Source organism: Bombus huntii, chromosome 2 (assembly GCF_024542735.1).
Source record: "Bombus huntii isolate Logan2020A chromosome 2, iyBomHunt1.1, whole genome shotgun sequence".
NCBI classification, from domain to species: Eukaryota; Metazoa; Arthropoda; class Insecta; order Hymenoptera; family Apidae; genus Bombus; species Bombus huntii.
The window spans coordinates 21,428,702-21,449,103 of NC_066239.1; the positions used below are offsets into that span (position 1 = coordinate 21,428,702).

Below are 20,402 nucleotides of genomic sequence, written 5' to 3' on the forward strand. Positions count from 1 at the left end.
TTCATCGCGTGAAATCTGCACACCTCCATACGTATTACGTGCGACGAACGGATAATTCGAACGAATGTAGCCACTAAGAAGGTCGCCAGACGAAGAACCGCTAGCAACGCTTGCTTCCGATTACCGAAAATAATTCCTGCTGAAAGAATCTATCGATTGGAACGAATGTGAAGCTAACGTCGCTGTCTGGAACGGGATAATGCGAATCGTAAAACACATTTTGGCGAATCGAGCATTTTCGAATCGAGTTTCCATAGAGATGGTTGAGATCGGAGAGAGAGTTAAAATCCAGCGGAGAATTAGAAGCTAGTCGAAGGGAAGAGAACAAATTTCAACAAGTCGATATCCTATAATTTGACTAGAATCGATGTTCGTATTGTAGCAAATTAGTTTAATCTCTAAAGCTCGATCGTCGATCAAATTTCACGATTTATAGATACGGTGGTTAGCATCTTTTCGGAAAGACGCAAAAATAACTTTGCACGTTGGTCAGAGACTTTATTAGATCAGAAATATTATAAATTATTTTTAAAATACATCGATCTTCGTGACAGAAAGGGCAAAAAATGCGAGAGTCTCTTCACGTATGTTGCAAACACGTTCCATCTTGAACAGAATCGAGAGTGTAGAGCACAAACGGCACGTAAGTATAAAAATTCTACGGAATAAGAACGAGGTTCGCGGCTGGCACTCTACTTCTGCGTCTTCTTAATCTCCGCTTCGAAGGAATTTCTATTACTCTGTAATTTTCCAATTATCGAGTACATATCTGGCATAACAGTATAGAGCTTAATCGAGTCGAGTGAAGTAAGAAATTCAGGAAGGCGTGTTCGGTTGGCGAACAAATAGCCGTTAATGAATTTATCTCTAGTCGTTATCGGCATCCGGATCGATCCAGAGCACATTTTTCCGCGACGGATGAGTCACGAGAAAGAAATAGAAACGAAGAAAGAGGAGGATCGAGCTGGCAAACGACGCAGATGCGATTATCGGGTCGATCCAACGGGGACGGGTATGGAAGCGGTGACCTCGGGCAATTACGAAAATGGGTGTAAAGCAAAGGAGTGAGACGAAGAATCGGAAAGGTGAGAAATCACGGGCATTGTCTCCTTGGTGTAACTTTGATACTTTACAAGCCGTCGAGCCAATCAAATTCAATTAGCTTTGACATTCGTTAGCGACCGTTCGCGTCGATGACAAATCGGCAGAACATACCTGCGCGATCGATGAACGATACCGAGGAAAGTTTACGGAGGAACGGTCTCGCGAATACGCTGCAACGTTTACAGAAACGAAATACCGATTGTTGATTCTTCACGGCATATAAATTGCTGATATTTATCGTACGGTTAATCACCTCGACTCCGTGAGAGTAACGCGATAAATTTCTTTGAAATTTTGATTACGCAACTGCTTCAAGAGTCGCCATATGCCGAGCGTATTTACTTCTGAAAAACGCAATTTTCACGCTATTGTGGTAGGAAATTGATATTGATTCGTCCATTTCAAGGTGTTTTATGGTATAATAAAAACTTGTTAACCGTAAAATATCGTCGCTTATTAGCAACGCCTGTTGGCATAATTGTAATTTACAAATTGCATTGCAGAAACGCTTAAATCCTGAAACAACAAAGGAGACTTTCGCGAATCAATCGATACTTCCACCAGGCGACGTAGAGAGATACCGCCAATGAAACTTTTTAACTTTGACTCGCTCTTAAATTCGATTCGATAATCGATACTCCATAATCTCAAATTTTCAAATTCTAAATTTCCAAGCTGTCGCGATACTGTGTAAATTATAGAACGCTTGTTGCTCCACGGTAAGAATAAAATCTTTGTTAGAATCGACGTTCGTTTAAGCGAAAGCAACGTAACGGACACAAAGTGTTAGCTATCGAAGCAAGTGGATAGGATAACAAGGAACGTACAAGACACGACAGCGGATCCAGTGGACACGTCGACTAGGAGTTACCCGGCGTTAAACGTACGGGTATGTTTAGTACTACTCGAATGTACGCGTACCGATATTCAATTTCAATAAGCCGTACAAGTGTTTATCTCGGTCGCAACACGTGCAGCGTGAAAAGCGCATCGACGATCTATTCCCCGTTGTATTCAATATCGAGAGATGTAATCGAGGCGAGTAGTCGCGAGACAAATTCAGTGTCGGTCGCTGGTCGGTCGCTGGTCGGTCAGCCGCATCGACAACATCGTCACGAGCGTTACGCGGACGCTTATCGACAAGCTTTAGCCGCTATCGAGAATCGCGGATGGTACAGAGGCTGCAGTTGGTTTGGACGTGGATTTACACTTGCGACACGAAGCGGTGGAAAGGAGAAAAGACTCAAAGGCGTAAGCGTCGCGGAGCGTTCTCTGGTCCCAACTGCGAGCATGGGCGTCGACGGGTGACAGCATTGCGACCGCCCATCGATACACCTCGTTGGTCGGACAACAATAATTTATATATGCTAGATTATACACCGAGGTAGCCTTAATCGTTGCAGCGTATTGCCACGCGCGAGAATAACGACTGTTCGGCGACCATTAACTAACTACGATCGAGTCGAACCAAGTCCGATCGCCGGTTTCCGACACATTATGCTAATCCCACCTACCGTGGCTCTCCCTCTCTCCTTCGTCCCGCCTCACGCCCCGTCTCCGTGCCTTCTTTCCGTGTCGACCGCGCGTTAATTAACTCGATAGTTTACGCGAAAACCTCGTTCCAGACGCTGAACTTTCCCTGCTCGCGCCAACCGTTCTAGCCTTTCTCTTTAGAAAACTTCGCCTCTTGTATCGTTCCAATTGTTGCCAACGAATCGATTAAATAATTTCATTTGTTACGGCGCGTAGTTACCGCTTATCGTATCTTTCCATTTACCTCGCGTTTACCGAGAGGAAACAAAGGTTTTGTCCGTGCTTCCTCCGGGATATCGACGATCGCTCGTTTACTCTGCTCTTTCTTTTTCGCTTCCGTCTCTCTTCTTTTTTTTTTTTTTTTTTTTTTTTTACTGGAATTTTGACAGGTAAAACTTGTCGTAGCCGATGCACGAACGCAACAACGATCGAGATTGTTCCTTGGTATCGCTCCTCGAAGCAAAGGCAGACTCTCCTCCCCGTCCCCGAGGACGTTATTCAACATATTTGAGAAGAACCGCCCTCGGTAAAAAATAAATTAGATAAAATTGAATTCCTTGGTTTAGATCAGAGACAAACTTCGTAGTAGCCAGTTTCGCGTTATTTGACACTGTGAACGTTATTAGGAAGAGCATAGGAGATCTTGGGAAACTTTAAAAGTTCCGACGAAAAGCTAGGTATTTTGCGACGGAATAACGGAACCAGTCAGCGAGCTAGTTTCCCCCTGAGAATCGGATTGCTCGAAACGGAGCGGCGTCACGAGAGGCGACTAGTCAGTCCTCCTGCTGCCTGATATCTCGCGTGTTCGCGGCAATTAGAGGAAGGTGTGACAGATACGAAGAGGTTTTGCCGCGAAACGGGCAGAGAGGAAGGTGCAGAGCGTAACGCATGGCCGGCCATAAATTATCGGCCGGTGCACTGAATTAATCGGATCCTAGAAACGGAGGGGAAGACGGGGCGGCGCGCGTACATCGCGAAAAGGAGTCGGCCGGGGCCATAGAACGGCTGGCCAGCCATCCGACCAATTAAACGAACAAACAGACATCTAAATTGGACGGTTGACCTTTATAGAAATATATTTACTTGCGATTGGATGCATTGAATTGCCGCGGCAGGGCACGCATGCGCCGGACTCGAAATAACGAACGGCCGGTAGATCGTTCGATCGATAATGTCATCATCCATTTTCATTCACCGGTTCCAGTAACAGCTCGCCACGACGAAATTACTTAATTTGCGCTTCGGCTTCTCCCCTTCTCGGCTCTTTTGTCGGGATTCCGATCGTACGTTATCGGGGAACACCGAATGATCTACGACCGTTTCGGATCGTCTTTGCCGACCTCGCGCCAACCGCGCGCAACTCGCTAACTCGTTGAAACTATCGCTTCGTTCTATCAACGAAACGGAGCAAAAAGCGAACGTCCGATCAACCGCGACCGCACAACGCTGCACCGACGGAAAGTTTAGATCAGACGAGACTGTCTCTCGAGAATTGCCAGTGTCGGCAATTATCTACTCGCATCGTCTATTCTATTTACATACTTGGGCTGGAAACATTCCGGCTCCAAAGCCTGCTCGATCGTAATCCGCACGATTCCATCGAAGAATTCGATTCGAGACGCGAGCGTAACAATGGCACCTGATTAACGTCGCGCCAATCGAAGGCGCAGAAACGAACGTCGAAACGGAGCAATCGATTCCGTCGACGAGAGACCGAGGTTCACCTTCGCCTCGAGATAAATCCGGATTAATCCGATGAGGCAGTCGGAAGCGACGCGCTGAATCTTAAGGGGATAAGGTTACGGATAAATACATATAACGCTTTGCAGTTAACCGGTTCCACGCACACTCGCGAACAGCAAAAGGGACAGGGAATTTATATGGATGGCGCTTTACGTGGATCCGACCGGCTAGCTAATAAACGTATCGAGTTTACAAATAAATTTAACGTCCATTCAACTTCTAAATTCAACATCCATTAGCGATATGCCGCGAAGTATCTCGCTATAAACTAGAAACGTTGTCGCTCGAAAGCTCCAACGTCGCGTCGAGCCACCGAACGTCTGCCGCGAATAACGTTCCAGCTTGCTCTCTCTCTCTCCGTTCGACTTAAATATTCGGGGTTTCCGGATGACGGACGGTTAAAGAAAGGAAGAAATACATGACGTAGAAAATTGAATTTTCTTTGAAGTACGCAGACCCTAGGCCGTTGTAAACCTGTCACTTTGTCGCTCCAATTCACGTTTTCGCTACAATGGTACTTTGCGGTATCCTGCGTTACCGTCCTTTGGAACATTCTGCGGAATGTCAGAGTTATTTTCTCGATAAAGCTCGACCTGTAAGAATCAAGAGATTCGGAATTTCTAATATCCACGATATAAATCCTATCGTAGCAAGATTTTAAAAGACGTGTAAAGGTCGATAGACAAACGCGTTCGCGCTCCTCCAGACTTGATTACCATTCAACGACTTTTTTCGTAAGATGCTCCGAAATCGTTCTCGAATCGGTGTCGTGACGCATTCGGGGAACGAAGCCGATCTCATATTGGGAATAAAGAGCGCCGATTGAAAAGAAAAGAGAAGAGAAAAATCGAGCGCATCGTTAACCGAAGGAACGACAATGTTCGTGGCGTGGTTGAAGCGTCGAAGCCACCACGGCAACAAATCACTCCTTATATAGTCGATCGGCGTTTCTGCGCGCTTAAGATGAAAAGAAACGGTGCAAAAAATAAAAGGTAGCCGCGGATGGGGGAGAAAAAGATGAAGATGAAGGAAGGAAAGGAAAGGGAACGGCGACGAAGAGAAAAGAGGAAAGGAGAGAAGAAGGATCGAGCCGTGAGGCCCCATGCGGCGCTGAATCACGCTCGGTCCTTTTTCACTTTGCGGTCCTTCAACGGTGCGGTGCCTCTGTTGGAGTTGGGCTTACCTCTTTGTAAGGCTGGCGCCGTGATTTTTCACGGTCGGCGTCGGAGAATTGTTGAAACACGGCCAACCCTGGCTCGCTCGACTTGTATTTCAGGCCCTTCGCCTGGCCGTCTTACCTATTTCTACCGCGCCAACCTAGCTGCATCTCCTCCTCCAATCGATTATTTCCCACTACATATTTTTACACGGAATTCTCGGTTTATAGGACTCTCGTATGAATTCCGATTTCGTTCCTAAGATTCTTCGTATAAATTATATGCCCGCTGGAACAGCTATTCGACCAAAGTTGCTCGCCAACCGATAAAAATTTTTTTTATTCCGAATCGCTCTTTTCTACCGAGCAAGGAGAGAAAGAGAGAGAGAGAGAGAGAGAGAGATCGTATTTAAATTTTGACACGTCGACTGACGATTTAACATCGTTAGGATCGAACGATGCGAATTGGAAACGACGATAAACGGTCGACGCGATCGAGAGATTTTTAATGAAAGAACGGAAGGACGCGTGAAAAATGAGGCGCGAATTCGAAATTCGTATCGAGTGGATCTATACGGCTGGTGGATGTTGTACTCGATTGTAACGGCAGCGATAAAGGGGAAGCAGATAAAGAGAGCGATAGCGGAAGAAGCGAACAGAAAGAGTGGGCGTAAAATGAGAATTTGTAAATCGAAATCAGACGATGGGTGTTCCGCCGATCAATTGCTATTTGACGGAGAACGGTGAACACTATCGACGATCGAGAATGATTAATGACGCGGCACAGCTATAAACGCGGTAATCTGTACCGGCATCGAACGAAACCGATTTTCATTATACCGTTTTTCGTTTCCAAGGTGTTACCCACGAGGCCCGCCTCTACGTACGCCTTCCGAAACGGCTATTCTTCGATCTCCGACTAGCAAATGGCTGGACACGGCGAAACAAACAGGGTTATTCTTGAAACGACAAATCGAAATGAACATAGAACGAATGATTTCGTAAGAAGAGCAACAGTTGTCCGTTTAGGAAAGTTATTTTTTAGATTGCTTCAACGCGTTAAATTATTTAGATTTTTGTCAGAATGTTTCTTCCGAGATTTAACGCCTAAAAGAGAGAGAGAGAGAGAGAGAGAGAGAGAGAAAGAGAGAAGCGGTGTTTATGCAACGTGCATAAAATTCTATTGCAATGCATAAAGTTTTGCGGTAAAGTACTTAACTACATTCGTAATAGTTGCAAGTTCTACAATTGAGATAGAAGCACAGATTACTACTCGAGTGTAATAACCATCGCTTTAACGCGAAAAGTCTTTATAGGTGAAATTTCTCTTATATAATCAAGTTCGCTAAATTTTGGATGTAAAAGAAAATGTAATCGTCGTAACAACGAAACGTAAAGCTCGGCGTTAGTTTTTAAGACAGACTTTGGTAAAGAATAATTTGATAATTATCGAACGTCGAAAGACTTTGACGACTAACAAAGTCACTAACAAAGTCAACGTAAGAGAACCGAGTTTAAATATTACAAGCTTGGAATAACGCGACATTTCGAACGGCAAGGACGGATCTCGAGGAAGAGAATACAGCGGACGGCATCGGACCGAGAAAATGCACATTAGCGAAACAGAAGCGACGAATTCGGTAGACAGAAACTATCGCGCGAACACGTTTGACCGAGAGAAAATCCCGTGTAGACGGTCTCGCTATGACGCAATCTCGGTAGTTGTCTCTGGATAGAATCGGAACAAAGAGTCCGTGTAAGACGAGATAGTTGGTTTCGTGTTTCAGGCGGGCATGCTGCGTGGCGATGACGGCGAGTTCTGGTTGGAACCAGTCGCCGTGTCCCCGGAAGAAGAACAAGTTCGGCTGGAGGTTCGGCTGGAAGACGCCGGCGCCGAGAGCCGTGCCACGGCCGGACTCTACCGGAACTCGGTGCTCGGCAGGCCGCATCTCGTGTTTCGTAGGTCCGTGGAGCAGCCGCAGCTCGAAATCGGCGCCGCCGGCCGCACCAGACGCCGACGAAAAAAGAAGAGAAAACTCGAGAGAAACTGTGGCACTCGCGGTGAGAATCCACCGACACCGTTCTCCCCTTCTACTTCTTCCGCGCAGCCTTTCATTGCCTCTCTTCTTCTTGTCTGCCGAGATTCCTTCTCCTCCTCCTCCTCTTTCTTCCCTTTCCTTTTTTCCCCTTTCGTCGATCCTTCCATCCCTTGGTTTCTTCGCTCGACTACTTTCGATTCTCGATTTCTTTTTGTTCCGGCAAGGACCGGGACCAAAGGCGACTATTAGCCGCGCGCGTCTGTCTGACTCTTTTTTTTCTTGTTCTACTTGCTGAACCGCTCGATCGTACGCCGATAAAATTCTTCGAAACGCGAAAGAGAAGAACTTTCGTTACGACGATGAAATTTATTATCGGCTAAGGGTAAAAGGAAATTAACCGAGATTCCGAAAAGTTGGTCGATACCAACGTAACAATTCGCACCTTCGTATTCTTATTTTTACTCGTGAAATAATTACGGGCCACATTTTATGGAAGGAACTTGCCATGACCTATAATTTAGACGCTAGGTCGAATCTCCAGTTTTGCCCTCCCAACTCGTTCTCTTCCCCCTTCGTCCGTTCTTTTTTCCATTTCTCTCGCTAGGAACATTTATGCCGTCTGAGGCTACGACGGGGTAATTGGATACACGAGCTGCAAAGCGTGGGCGTGTCGACGCCAAACGTTATCTCCTTATCGATGAAATTGCTTCGGGATACGACAAACGTTACCGCGCGAAAATTTTTCTCCCGTTAATTACGGACTCGTGTAATTAGAGATTATTTCGGTATGCAGCCGACGCGGTTACAACTGTTTCTAATTAGACGACGCTATTTTTGACATTTTTATACTCGTGTTTCCCGTTCTATTCGCACGCGCTGTATCTTTAAATGGATTCTGTTACTACGTTCTGTTATTACGTATAATGAATTTTATCGTTCTAGTTGCGTTACGTAACAACTTTGACGTAGATCATCCGTAGGGTATAGGCGTAACTCGTTTAACGGATTACCGCCAACTTTTTGCCATCCTAGATCTTTATCCCAATGTTAATACATGACGGGTTTCTACGATATATGCGCATACGTAACAGATAGAACGTAAAAGATCGAGATACAGCTTACTGCCTGCTAATATACAGGTAGAATAACTTGTTAGCAAGCTCGACAGCAAGAAAGATATTATCTATAATCTTATAACGTTATTAAATAAAGCTACTTTTATTGTTATTAAATCTTGCGAGATTAGGATTTTCCTTTTTTCAGAATCCTTTGGCTAATTGTAAGTCTAACGACATACGCTTCCACATGCACGAGTAGGTACGAGTTTAATCACGACACTCGAAACTCGTAGTTTATTTCGTTCGACGATACCAAAATCTGTAATAGGGACTAATTGTCCATGGCACGATATATCTCTGTCAGTCAACTGGAAGACTAGTTCTCGGTGCTGACCGTAAATCAATTTTAACAAATGCTAAAGCCACGCCTTGTTTCCTCCTGTTTGTGCTTCTCGAGCGCCATCGCTGCCGTCGTTGTCGTCGCCTGAAACGGCACTTCCGCTAATTACACCGATGCGAACTACGAACGATGCGTGTCCGATATAAAAAGAAACCGTCTGGAGTCTAACTGCGCGTCAACGAGCTTCTAATTAATAACGAACGAACCAACCAACCAACCAACCAACAAATAACGAACAGAAGAAGGGGCATAGCGAGGGCAAAGATATGAGAAGCAAATGGAAGACGAATGGGTAGCGGCACCTACAGCGAGAACGGACCGATATCCTCTTTTTTCCCCATCTTCGTGTTCCCGTTCTCATTCCCATTCCCATTACCATTCCTATCCCCGTTTCTCTCCCATGACATCGCACGGTGGCCTGTTCGTTCGCTAGCGGCGCGTATTACGAGTATTTATGCCGTTTACGTATAATGTAATTGGACGCGTCTCGATATGGAACGTGGGCGTTCCAGCGACGTTCTCTGCTCGTTCTTTCGCCGGCACCAACATCTTTGATCGCGTCGCGAAAAATTGCAACTCGATATTTACGAGCTTGTCGGCGAACGTTTCGATAAGATCTCACCGATAATCCGTCTTCGTTCGGCCACTAATTATCTCGAAATTAGATATATCGATATATCACGCGACGAATCGTCGGTATTTCTTAACGACAGAATAGGTGTGTCAACGCAAAACGTGTTCGTAAAATCTCTGAATCATATAGCGTTTCCTTCGCGATCTCGCTGTATGTTTCGATCGATATTGGATAGAGTCGAGACCTTGCGATTTCATATTTTTCGTTGATGAAATAAGCAGCTAGTTCGATGGGAGAAAAAAGTAGGCCGATAGATATGGAAGTAAGGTGTTTCACGTTGCCCTTTTGTTGCGAACGTCAACGACGAAACTCTGGGAAATTAACTACGCGGACAATTAAATTCGCGTGAACCGAAATCGGTGGTTGGACTTCGGACAAAGTGTCCAAAGGAGCGCGATTAATCGGGCTAATTTGGTCACGAATTTCGAAAGTGTTAATCCACGGCCGACGTGTTTGCCGCGATTCCCGCGTGCAACCTATTAACCGAGTGACGAGACCGCGTTTCAGCAGATTAAACGACTTTACGGAGAAACCGATACGAAGGTAAGATCCGAGCGGGCTGATAGGCGGCAACGTGGTCGACGGGGGATAATCCAATTCGCCGCAAACCCGTAATTAAGTACAATGAATATCCATTTCGGCAAGCGGGCCGATCTATCGGATGGCTCGAATGAAATCTTAATTGCACGCCTCTGCGATCGAGCAATCTGCATAAATTAAGAGACCGTCTTACGTGCTCGCGGTGTGTACGTCTTTTTCGAGATAGAAGGTACAGGTTAGATCCGCAGATAGCTCCGGTAATTTCAAACGTTGAATTACCGAGCAAGATCGATGGGCCTGCGTGAAAATTAAACATCCGTTTCGCATTTTTCCTCCGTATGTAATTCGTTGTTCGACCAGTCGATTCCAAAGGAATCTAAATAGCGCTTTTACGATATTTATATTTAACGGTGGCACGCGCCGACTCGCGTTCGATCGCGTTCGATCGCGTTTTCGAATCGCTCGATTTTGCCACGAGCCACGTGGAAAACGACAAATCGATTTTCCCGTAAATCGACACTTTGGATAGATCGTAGATCAGCGGGTATATCGGATCAACCGTATCGCGTTGCATCGCGTCAGATAGCCGAAATCCGACAAACCATTAATTATTCCGGTCGGCATCGGTTCATCGATGACCGCATCGAGAAAATGGAATTCCTTTTCACGAAAATCAAACGCGACCGCGTAAAGGGGAATTCCATTGAACCGGATAGGAATTTCATATCGAGCGGGATGCTAATCAAAGACCGGGGGTTGCGTTGTTGTTGCACAGAGCCGAGGCGGCTGACGGAAACACGGCTCGAATGGCAAACGCAATCGGGACTGGTACAGGTTCAAGGACGAGGCCGAAGAAAACATCATCAGACGAAACGATGGCAACGTGCCAAGAGATCGATCAGCCGACCGCGTCACGTCGAGGCTCTCGTTGTCGCTGACACGACGATGATGGCTTTTCATCAGGACGGCGACGTTGAGACGTATCTGCTGACCATCATGAACATGGTGTCCTCCCTCTACCTCGATCCTACCATAGGGAATTTCATTAACGTCGTCGTGGTCAGGATTATCCTCGTCGAGGAGGACGACGCGGAAGTACGTGCGAATTACGCCGGTGATGTGCGTTACGTTCAACAACTAGATGCACGGCACGGTTTACACGATACCGTGTTTTATCTAGTTTACTATTATAACAATCGGATATAAGATTCGGTAAAATCAATTTGCTTTCTTCCAAAGAGGCGGCTACGGTCAACCGATCGAAATGCCGTTGCAATATCGCATTAATGCTTTTGAAGCGATCTTCTTATCGTCCATCTATCTATCTATCTATTTATCCCGTTAACTAACGACGATTACACCGGTACTCCCAAAATCGCTAAACAAAGCGTCGAAACGATTCCACATCACGCGCGTTCATCATCCGTAAAATATTGGATCGTTTCGTTGGTTGAACGAATCACGAGGAAAACGTTTGAATGCTAGGGCAACGTCGAACGTTCGGATCGGTTGACACGCTCGTAAACCGTAGCCACTGAACGATCGAAAACGAATTCCACGGCGGGAGAAAATGCGCGCATTTCTATTCAACTGGCCGCGAAACGGTCCGACTAACGTCTGTTTTCAGCAAGGACTGGACATCACGGTGAACGCGGACAGGACGCTGTACAATTTCTGCAAATGGCAACAGAAACTGAATCCGGTGGACGACTCGCATCCGAATCACCACGACGTGGCGATTCTGGTGACGAGGGAGGACATCTGCTCGAGAGCGAACACGCCGTGTAGTACTCTGGGAGTGGCTCACGTAGCCGGCATGTGCCAACCGGACCGCAGCTGCAGCGTCAACGAAGACAATGGAATCACGCTCGCGCACACCATCACCCACGAATTGGGACACAAGTGAGTGGAAACGTTCGATCGATCTTTAACTTAAAAAAAGAAAAAGAAAAAGAGACAAGAAATAGATAACGATTCCATCGGTCGAACGTCGCTGGCAAACTTGCCTCTAAATTTCCGCTGAATTTTCCGAGAAAAAGTAGCGACTCGTCGGAAGTGAATTATCTTCGCGAGACTCGAGTATTACCTCCGTGTAATCCAGAGAAATTTATTACCTCTTTTTTATTAGATCCTTAGAAGCGCACTTAGTCTGGCCAAGCTTCTTTGCCTCGCAGCGATTACTCCAAACATATTTCATATTTCTCGGTGATCAAGAGTCCTCGATTTGGCTAACTTTTTATCGATCGGTAGTACGTTTTAATGGTATATGTGAATTTATATTCCGACTGGATGACTTGTATTCTCTTTGTCTCCTGGCATTAACTCTAAATGTGACAAACTAGACTCGTAACGGAGTTCAACTTTAATCTCAATTTGTCTTAACCTCTGAAATTTAAAGGCGTATTAAACATAAACTATCATACTGGCTGCTGTTTCCTGTTAACTCGAAAGGTATTCAAAGTACTTTGGCCATTTTATTTTCAACGTTTCTCACCAAATTTTCGTTGCCGTAGAGTTTCACTTTGCTTCTAATAAAAATTTACTATTAAACATCTGCTCTTTCTATTATACGATTATCTACGTATCAAAGTACCAAAATATTATAAAATATCATCAAAACGCACGCACATGAAACTAACTAATATTATCATCCGCAAAAAATTGGCCGAATCGATGCGTAACTCGTTTGGTCAGCTAACGGAGAATCCAATTCCCCGTGCTCGTTATTAAGCGCAATTTGCTTTTATTAATATAATAACCGATAACGCGACCTCGTTATCGCGTTTGCCGCTTATTTGGCTGGAATCGTATCGCGGGCAGGCACACGCGAAATCACGATTCGTTCGAAATCGAAATGACTCGCGACAATGACACGATTTTCGCTGCAGCTTTGGCATGTACCACGATACGGAAAAAATCGGCTGCAGCAAACGAGACGGTGACACCCTGCACGTGATGACGCCGACCTTCGAGGTGGACACCATTGGCGTCGCCTGGTCCAGATGCTCTAGGAGGGACATTACCAATTTTTTGGAGTAAGAAATTTCAAAATCTCTTTCGACAACATCAACTATCGTTTTAGATGCGTCGTTCGAAGAGTCTGAACAACGAGTTCAATTGTTTTGCCAGATAGCGTGTGTTCGAAGCTTTAAAAGCTTTAAGAGAAGGAAAGTTTTTAAAGAAAGTTTCAAAACTTCCACAGTCAAGGGAAAGGCGAATGCTTGGAAGACGAACCGGCGGACAACGATTACTCGTATCCAGAGTTACCGCCTGGCGCGATGTATAACGCGGAGCACCAATGCAGGCTTCAGTTCGGCGTCAGGGAAGCTTCCGTTTGCTCGCCCTTGCAGGAGGTGATGAACAAAAGTAAATCGAGTACGGGGCAATTTTAGACCGGTGAATAGAGATCGGTGATTTTGTTCACAGATCTGTTCTAAATTATGGTGCATCGTCGATGGCACTTGCACCACCATGCTTCATCCGGCCGCCCCGGGGACACACTGTGGCAAACACATGGTAAGAATATTAGATGCGTAATTATACACATAGCGTTATGCGATCGTAGTTCCCAATGAATAACAATTAGCCACAAATTTATATGATTGAATTGATTAATTTAATTCTCTATTTCACCGCGTCGTCGTGTCATTTCGTATTCGAGACGAAACAATAGAAAATAATATCGTAAGATATGATGTTGTAACAATGAGAAATATAACATTAACGGGTAACGATAAAAATGAAAAGGAGAATAAAGCGGTTTCGAGCACGACATTCTCTCTTTTGATAATCGACGTTCGTTGGTCCTCTGGATATTCATAACGCTCTAAAAAAAAAAAAAAAAAAAAAAAATAGATAAAAATAGAATAAATAAGTCAACCAGCCATTAAACTGATTTTCGATAACGCGCGCGAATTTTGCCGTAGTGGTGTCAGAACCAGGAATGCGTGCCAATTGTGGACAAACCGCGTCAAATCGACGGCGGATGGGGCGAGTGGGGCTCTTGGAGCGAGTGTTCGAGAACCTGTGGTGCGGGTGTTTCGATCGTCGAGCGGAAATGCGACCATCCGGAACCAGCGCACGGTGGTAAATTCTGCATCGGGGAAAGACGTCGATATAAAATTTGTAACACCGATCCGTGCCCGGAAGAGACGGCCAGTTTCAGAGCAGTTCAGTGCAGCCATTACGACGGCAAAGAATACAAAGGGAAGAATTACACTTGGCTGCCGTATTTCGATCAGAGTAAGCCACTAGTTTTTGGACTCTTTCGTCGAAGATACCACGGACGAGTACTTTTCGCAATAAACAATGCTGTAAATAACGCTAAACGGTTCCTTGCTATTTGACAGTAAAATATCATCGAATTTAATAAACAGTTGAAAGTTACTTTTTGCCAAGTAATCTACGATCGTTCGATATTCCATTCGACTCGAATCCGTACAACACTAATGAATATCGTCCTTAATTGAAGCGGAACCCTGCGAGCTATATTGCACCGACACAGAGGAAAGCGTGATCGTTCCATGGGGTGAAGCCGCTCTCGATGGCACACCCTGTAACGTTGGTACCAGAGACATGTGCATTGCTGGAATCTGTCGAGTCAGTCTATTTTTCTAGACGATATTTTCAACAATATCCGTATCTTTCCTTCTCTATTCTGTTCTCTATTTTTCGATTGTAATTAACGGTGTAGAAAGTTGGCTGTGATTGGACGGTCGATTCAGATGCCACGGAAGATCGTTGTGGAATCTGCCATGGCGATGGAACTCAGTGCGAAACGACAGGCGGAATTTACGACAAAAACGACGGTCCAGGATACAAGGAAGTGGTCGTTGTCCCCAATGGATCGAGAAATATAAAAATCGAAGAAATTGGAAACAGCAAAAATTACATTGGAATAGGTGTGCCAAATTCCGACAAATATTTCCTTAATGGAAAACGGTAAGTAATAATCCAAGATGTGTTCGTCGTCGGTTACGTTATATCGATCACGTTAATATCGATAATCTAATTGATTGTGTATCTCTTTGTATCGGCTAACGAAATAATAAATTCCGAATGAAAAGTAAAAGACGTTGGAGAGATATTACGATCTAGAGCTATGATCTTCATTCCAATTGAACAGGCAGATCACTTTAGCAGGGGAATACCAAGTGGCCGGAACTCCAGCTCTGTACGAGCGCGATCGCGACAGAGAAAAGGTCAGAATTCCTGGCCCGATCAAAGAGGACATCGCAGTCTATGTACGTAATAGTAACTAATTAACTAACTCTTTTCTTTTCGTTTTATTCCACGTATGCTTCCTCTCGACAAATTGCTTATCCGTCTCATTCGCTTTTTCCTCGATTCTTCGAGCGTGGACACGTATATTCGCTACGAATTCTTTAGCTACTTTCTTCCCATTCTCAATAATTTTGTCCCATCACTTCAGTTGATTTCCAGAGGACATTATCGGAATTTCGGGCTGCGATACGAGTACACAGTGCCGAAAAAGGAGCCTGATCGGGCACCGGAATACTCGTGGGTATTTTCCGACTGGTCGCTGTGCACGGCCACTTGCGGCGGTGGCACGCAAACCTCCAAAGCACTCTGCAACGAGAAGAAGAGCGGGGTCGTCGAGGACCACTTTTGCGAGGGCATCGAAAAGCCGGAATCGATTTTGCGAGAATGCAATCTGAATCCATGCCCAGCCAGGTAAAACGAAAGCCCAGCCTCCATGGTATAGGAAAAATCGGATTAAAGCTTCTCGGTCGCGATAATATGGGGGTACATTGAATCTGACCACAGACAAATTTTATTTACCGTTCGACTCGACGTTCCGACCGCTCCAACGCGACATCCAATGCAACGTGATTCGTTGACTTTCACTTTTGTTAAAAAGATACGTAACAGCTTTTCTTTTCTTTTTCGTTTTAATTAACTCGAACGAATTTAACAATAATGAATTCGAATAATATACTCAAACGATAATCGATTGTTTCGTTTTGCCAAAATTAGATGGTGGATCGGTCCATGGCAAATGTGCCCGGTATCGTGCGGAGAGGGTGCTCTTCGAAAACGATCGGTGATGTGTGTCTCTTCGGGAGTGGGCCCCGATAGATCGGATTTGGCTCTGCCCGATCGAGACTGTAACCGGGACGTGAGACCCGAAGAGGTCAGCCCGTGTCTAAACTTACCCCCTTGCAGCTCCACCGAACCACCATTGATCGTCTACGCGGACAACAAGGATGCCTCTTTCTACAACGTGAGCTCCAACGATCAAAATGGAATCACGATCGTCGATAGTCTTACTACCGAGGAGCCAGAGATCCTCGAATTCGACAATGTGGTCGATGAAAATCCAGATAATTCCATGTATAATACCAAGTCGAAGTGGATCGTCTCGAAATGGAGTCATTGTACGAATGGTAAGAGAACTAGGAAGGTGACCTGCTCGATGCAAGGAGACTGCAATCCAGAAAACAAGCCGGCCACCATCGAACTTTGCCAAGGTGGGAGATGGATCACTGGTGAGTTATTCATTATCATGGCATAAAATATACTGTTATCCTTCTTATTTTCAATCTATAACTAGGACAAGTTGCTCGCGTATATCCAAAGAGTCACGTAAGAATTAAAAAAGGCCAATAAGTCGAGTCGGATTAAGACAGCATAATTATTTTCATGGTTGGTCGTTTATGTCACGCTAAGACGGTAATCGAGTTTATCCGTGCTGCTAATAATATCTTTTTGAAGCCTGGCCCGTTGCCAAAGACAACAAGGAGACGATCAAGCGTATAAAACCTCCGTCTTTATGGGCATGCTTACAGGAAAATGGGAGTCCTGCAACGCGAGCTGCCTCGTGAGAGTCGGCGTTAAGCGAAGGGAAGTCGAGTGTCGTGATCGTATAACAGAATTACTGTCCGACGATTGCAACCCCGAGAGAAAGCCGATCGATACGAGGCGTTGTTATCATAGGCGGCAATGCGCGAACGATAAATCTGGTAATTGCACACGCCAGAGGGAATCGGTCATTAAAGGATATCCGTAACTACCTGAACGTATGCATGGAAACTCGTTATTTCTTTTCTTTTCTTTCGCCCCTTTAATGCGTATCTGGAAAGCAACAGTTTTCACGGATCATTAACCACAGTGTACGTATACCGGGAATTAATGTCTTCAAGCGAACGGTTTACGATACACTTCTCCGCAAGTATCTTCTTCCTTCGTTTCTTCTATGATATTAATTATCATAGTTACGCGCGCGCGCTTGTATGTGTGTGTGTAAGAGCTTCGTTTAACGACTCGCAATAATACAAGCTAGCATTGATGCTGATTCTTGCTAATTCTTGCATTTTAATATATTCCTTCTTATCAGTTTACACTAGACAGAACTAATAAAAAGAGAAAGATTTCAATGTAATCTATCAACTAATTATAATTAGGTTTCTTTAGATATGTAACGTAAAAACAAATAAAACTGTTTCAGAGTGTAAGGATACTATTGTACCAGCCTCAATGTGCGCGTCATATAGGCGCATGTGCGATGTGTCATTGATCGTGCAGGATAAATGCTGTGCCACGTGTTTCAAAAAACGAAGACACAGTCGTCGCGACAGAAGACACATTCCCGATCATTGACAAGTCGAAAATCCAGCAGCCGAATCGATCAACTTTCGCTTTTGAACAACCCTTCTAGATCCAGCCTAAAACAGGATCCGTCCTATGTCTGTACTTGCTTCGAAGATTGTCGGAAAATCGCGTAATATATTCCTAATACGGCCGAGTTAAACATCGAATTTCGATGCAATACAGTCAAGTTAAGTAACAATAAAAAAAGTGACGAAAATTCAAAGTGTACCTAACATTCCGATATAAATGACATTATAATGAAGTATAAATTTTGGACACTGTCATAAAGTTTCCGAATAAACAAATTAACAACATCGTACGTAAATTTAAGGTGAATATTCGTAACTTTGTAGCTCTAGCGATACAACGGTGCAAATACATATAAAAGTTAATGAAATTTCCAAGATGTACAAATATACGCAAAATGTGAAAATATATCGAATTCCTGTATATATATACAAAATATGTATAAACACTCGATATATTTTTGAATTAAATGTAACGTTACGAATTTTAAGGTACGTGTCCACTTGAGTGTACAACTATCGCGAGTTGCTCTTTACAGTATTTCCCACAACTGGACATTGCTGAGTGACTATCTGATCTGATGATTCTATGTAATAAATCAATAACATAAATTTGTACTAAAATAAACAAACTGCTATATTCTTTATTTGATTATAATATCGTTAAATTAAAATCCCTTTTCAAATAAAATATAACAAAGCTTTTTTCCGCTAAAATGTAAATTTTACATATCTTATTATTGTTTATACATATATTTTATTAGCAAAATGATATACTTGATATTTTTATGGTACTAAACTTTTGTACAATCATATACGTATATGTAAGACTGCGACTCTTCAACTGTTCGTGCAACTCACTTACACAAAAAAAAAAAAAAAAAAAAAAAAAAAAAAAAAACGTAGAATAAAAGACAAATTTAATTCTTGAACAACCAATGAATAAAACGAAATATTTTGAGATAAGTGATTCCTTATAATGAATTAACCTCTTAATATATAAATAGAATGAAACTCGATACGTTCATTGTGTACATTGCATACAATAAACAAATTACATATCCCAAACGTCGTTGGTATGTCAAAGGTTTAATCTTTAATCTGCAAATTTCTAAAATGCAGATAGAAAATGTCTAATATCGATTACAAACTACTTTATCTAATTTCATATTTATTTCAAGTATATGATACACATTCTCCTACTTTTTGTAATAGTTATTTACTTTACAAATTTGAGAATACAGCTACAAAAGATCGTCTATCCCCTCTTTTGAGCGTTATATTTATTTACATTACACGAAATGTACAGCGGAACCCCCATTACTCCGATCCATATAGCTATACCAAATGCCACTTTTTCCTGCAATGAAAAAGATATTATTGCCAATTATATAGTTTAAACGGTCTATAATCTTACAGATATTATCATTATAACGATACTACATATATGTAAAATACATCAAGAATGTCATTTTAAATCAAATGCCTAAGTAATTATCGTTATAATTAATTTTAAGTTATTTATCAACCTTTTATACTTTTATATTCACATAAATTTTATTCCAACAATGTATCATATATAACTAAAGTTAAATATATAATATGCTATATCATTCAAACATAAAACTTAATTAATTCTTTGCATTTGAAATTTATGCTTTTTCACAATAATAATGTATAAAGTTTATCTATATCCTTAAATAAATATACTGAACGGACTAATAAATACTTTTATGTAGCTCAAATTAATTCATATATTGGTTTTATTAAAAACAATCATACAATTTTAAGAGATTACTAATATTTGCAAAATTTAATAAGAACGCCCCAAAAATCAATTAGCCTGTTACATAACATAACCTTATATATGAATTACCGATATAAATGCTCACGAAAATGCTTTTCGAACTGTAAACAGAACACTGTCCTTATAGTAGACAAATTTTTTGATTCAAAATAAATATTTAATTGCTGCCGTCAGCTTCTTATGTAAGTGCATTTAATAAAAATAGTACTTACGGCAAAAGGTACTCTAACCCTTGGTGGTGTAGCAAGAAGTGTTCTACGTTGATTCTGACATACATTTAGTAATCTCGGTACTTTCCTAACTGTGTTTTGAATCGCGTACATGTTTTTTCTTTTCACAAAATTTAACCCTTAGAAAGAACTTACTCGCTGTGCGAATCAAAGACGAATAATGAATAGAAAGGTCACCAATCAACAAATTCAGCAAACTGCACGATTTATGTATTACCGCCTCTAGCGGTCAAACGACCCAACTACACGCACATTTACTTCCTCCGGTACCTTCAGCCGTAGGAACGAGGGGGGGAATGTAAATACGTTCGTATCGGAGTTAACCGGAATATGCCGATGCTTAGGGGCGATTTGAAAACGAGCGGTAAAACGTTACACCATACCGTTATAACAAGAAGTTTCTGTAGACTTGATATTACAACGATTAGTGATATGATCTCATTCTATTTTGACATGAAAATAATAATTAAACTTTCAAACGATGTAATGAAAAATTGTATGTTAGGTAGTTTATACAATTT

At 43.0% G+C, this 20,402-nt stretch overlaps 1 protein-coding gene and 1 long non-coding RNA gene across 12 annotated transcripts in view; one reads left to right on the plus strand and one right to left on the minus strand.

The window, feature by feature from the left end:
- Positions 1-18,705, plus strand: part of LOC126878311 (A disintegrin and metalloproteinase with thrombospondin motifs 7-like) — a 140,573-nt gene extending 121,868 nt beyond the window's left edge. For 7 of the 11 annotated variants that reach the window (XM_050640966.1, XM_050640965.1, XM_050640964.1 and 4 more), the window contains 14 exons: positions 7,324-7,597; positions 10,983-11,326; positions 11,835-12,109; positions 13,096-13,242; positions 13,410-13,560; positions 13,634-13,723; positions 14,134-14,449; positions 14,679-14,806; positions 14,901-15,148; positions 15,333-15,450; positions 15,639-15,901; positions 16,205-16,716; positions 17,017-17,190; positions 17,676-18,705. In XM_050640966.1, the coding sequence (XP_050496923.1) occupies positions 7,324-7,597; positions 10,983-11,326; positions 11,835-12,109; positions 13,096-13,242; positions 13,410-13,560; positions 13,634-13,723; positions 14,134-14,449; positions 14,679-14,806; positions 14,901-15,148; positions 15,333-15,450; positions 15,639-15,901; positions 16,205-16,716; positions 17,017-17,190; positions 17,676-17,827 (3,192 nt within the window). In that variant the 3' untranslated portion in view covers positions 17,828-18,705. Of the gene's footprint in view, positions 1-803; positions 1,086-7,323; positions 7,598-10,982; positions 11,327-11,834; positions 12,110-13,095; positions 13,243-13,409; positions 13,561-13,633; positions 13,724-14,133; positions 14,450-14,678; positions 14,807-14,900; positions 15,149-15,332; positions 15,451-15,638; positions 15,902-16,204; positions 16,717-17,016; positions 17,248-17,675 lie in introns of those variants that run through there. The other 4 variants (XM_050640975.1, XM_050640971.1, XM_050640972.1 and 1 more) reach the window with 4 other exon arrangements.
- Positions 18,706-18,995: 290 nt separating this feature from the next.
- Positions 18,996-20,328, minus strand: LOC126878313 (uncharacterized). The gene is made up of 2 exons (XR_007695633.1): positions 19,864-20,328; positions 18,996-19,204 (listed from the first exon to the last, which is right to left on the minus strand). It is a non-coding gene; the product is annotated as an uncharacterized LOC126878313 (long non-coding RNA).
- Positions 20,329-20,402: the final 74 nt, after the last annotated feature.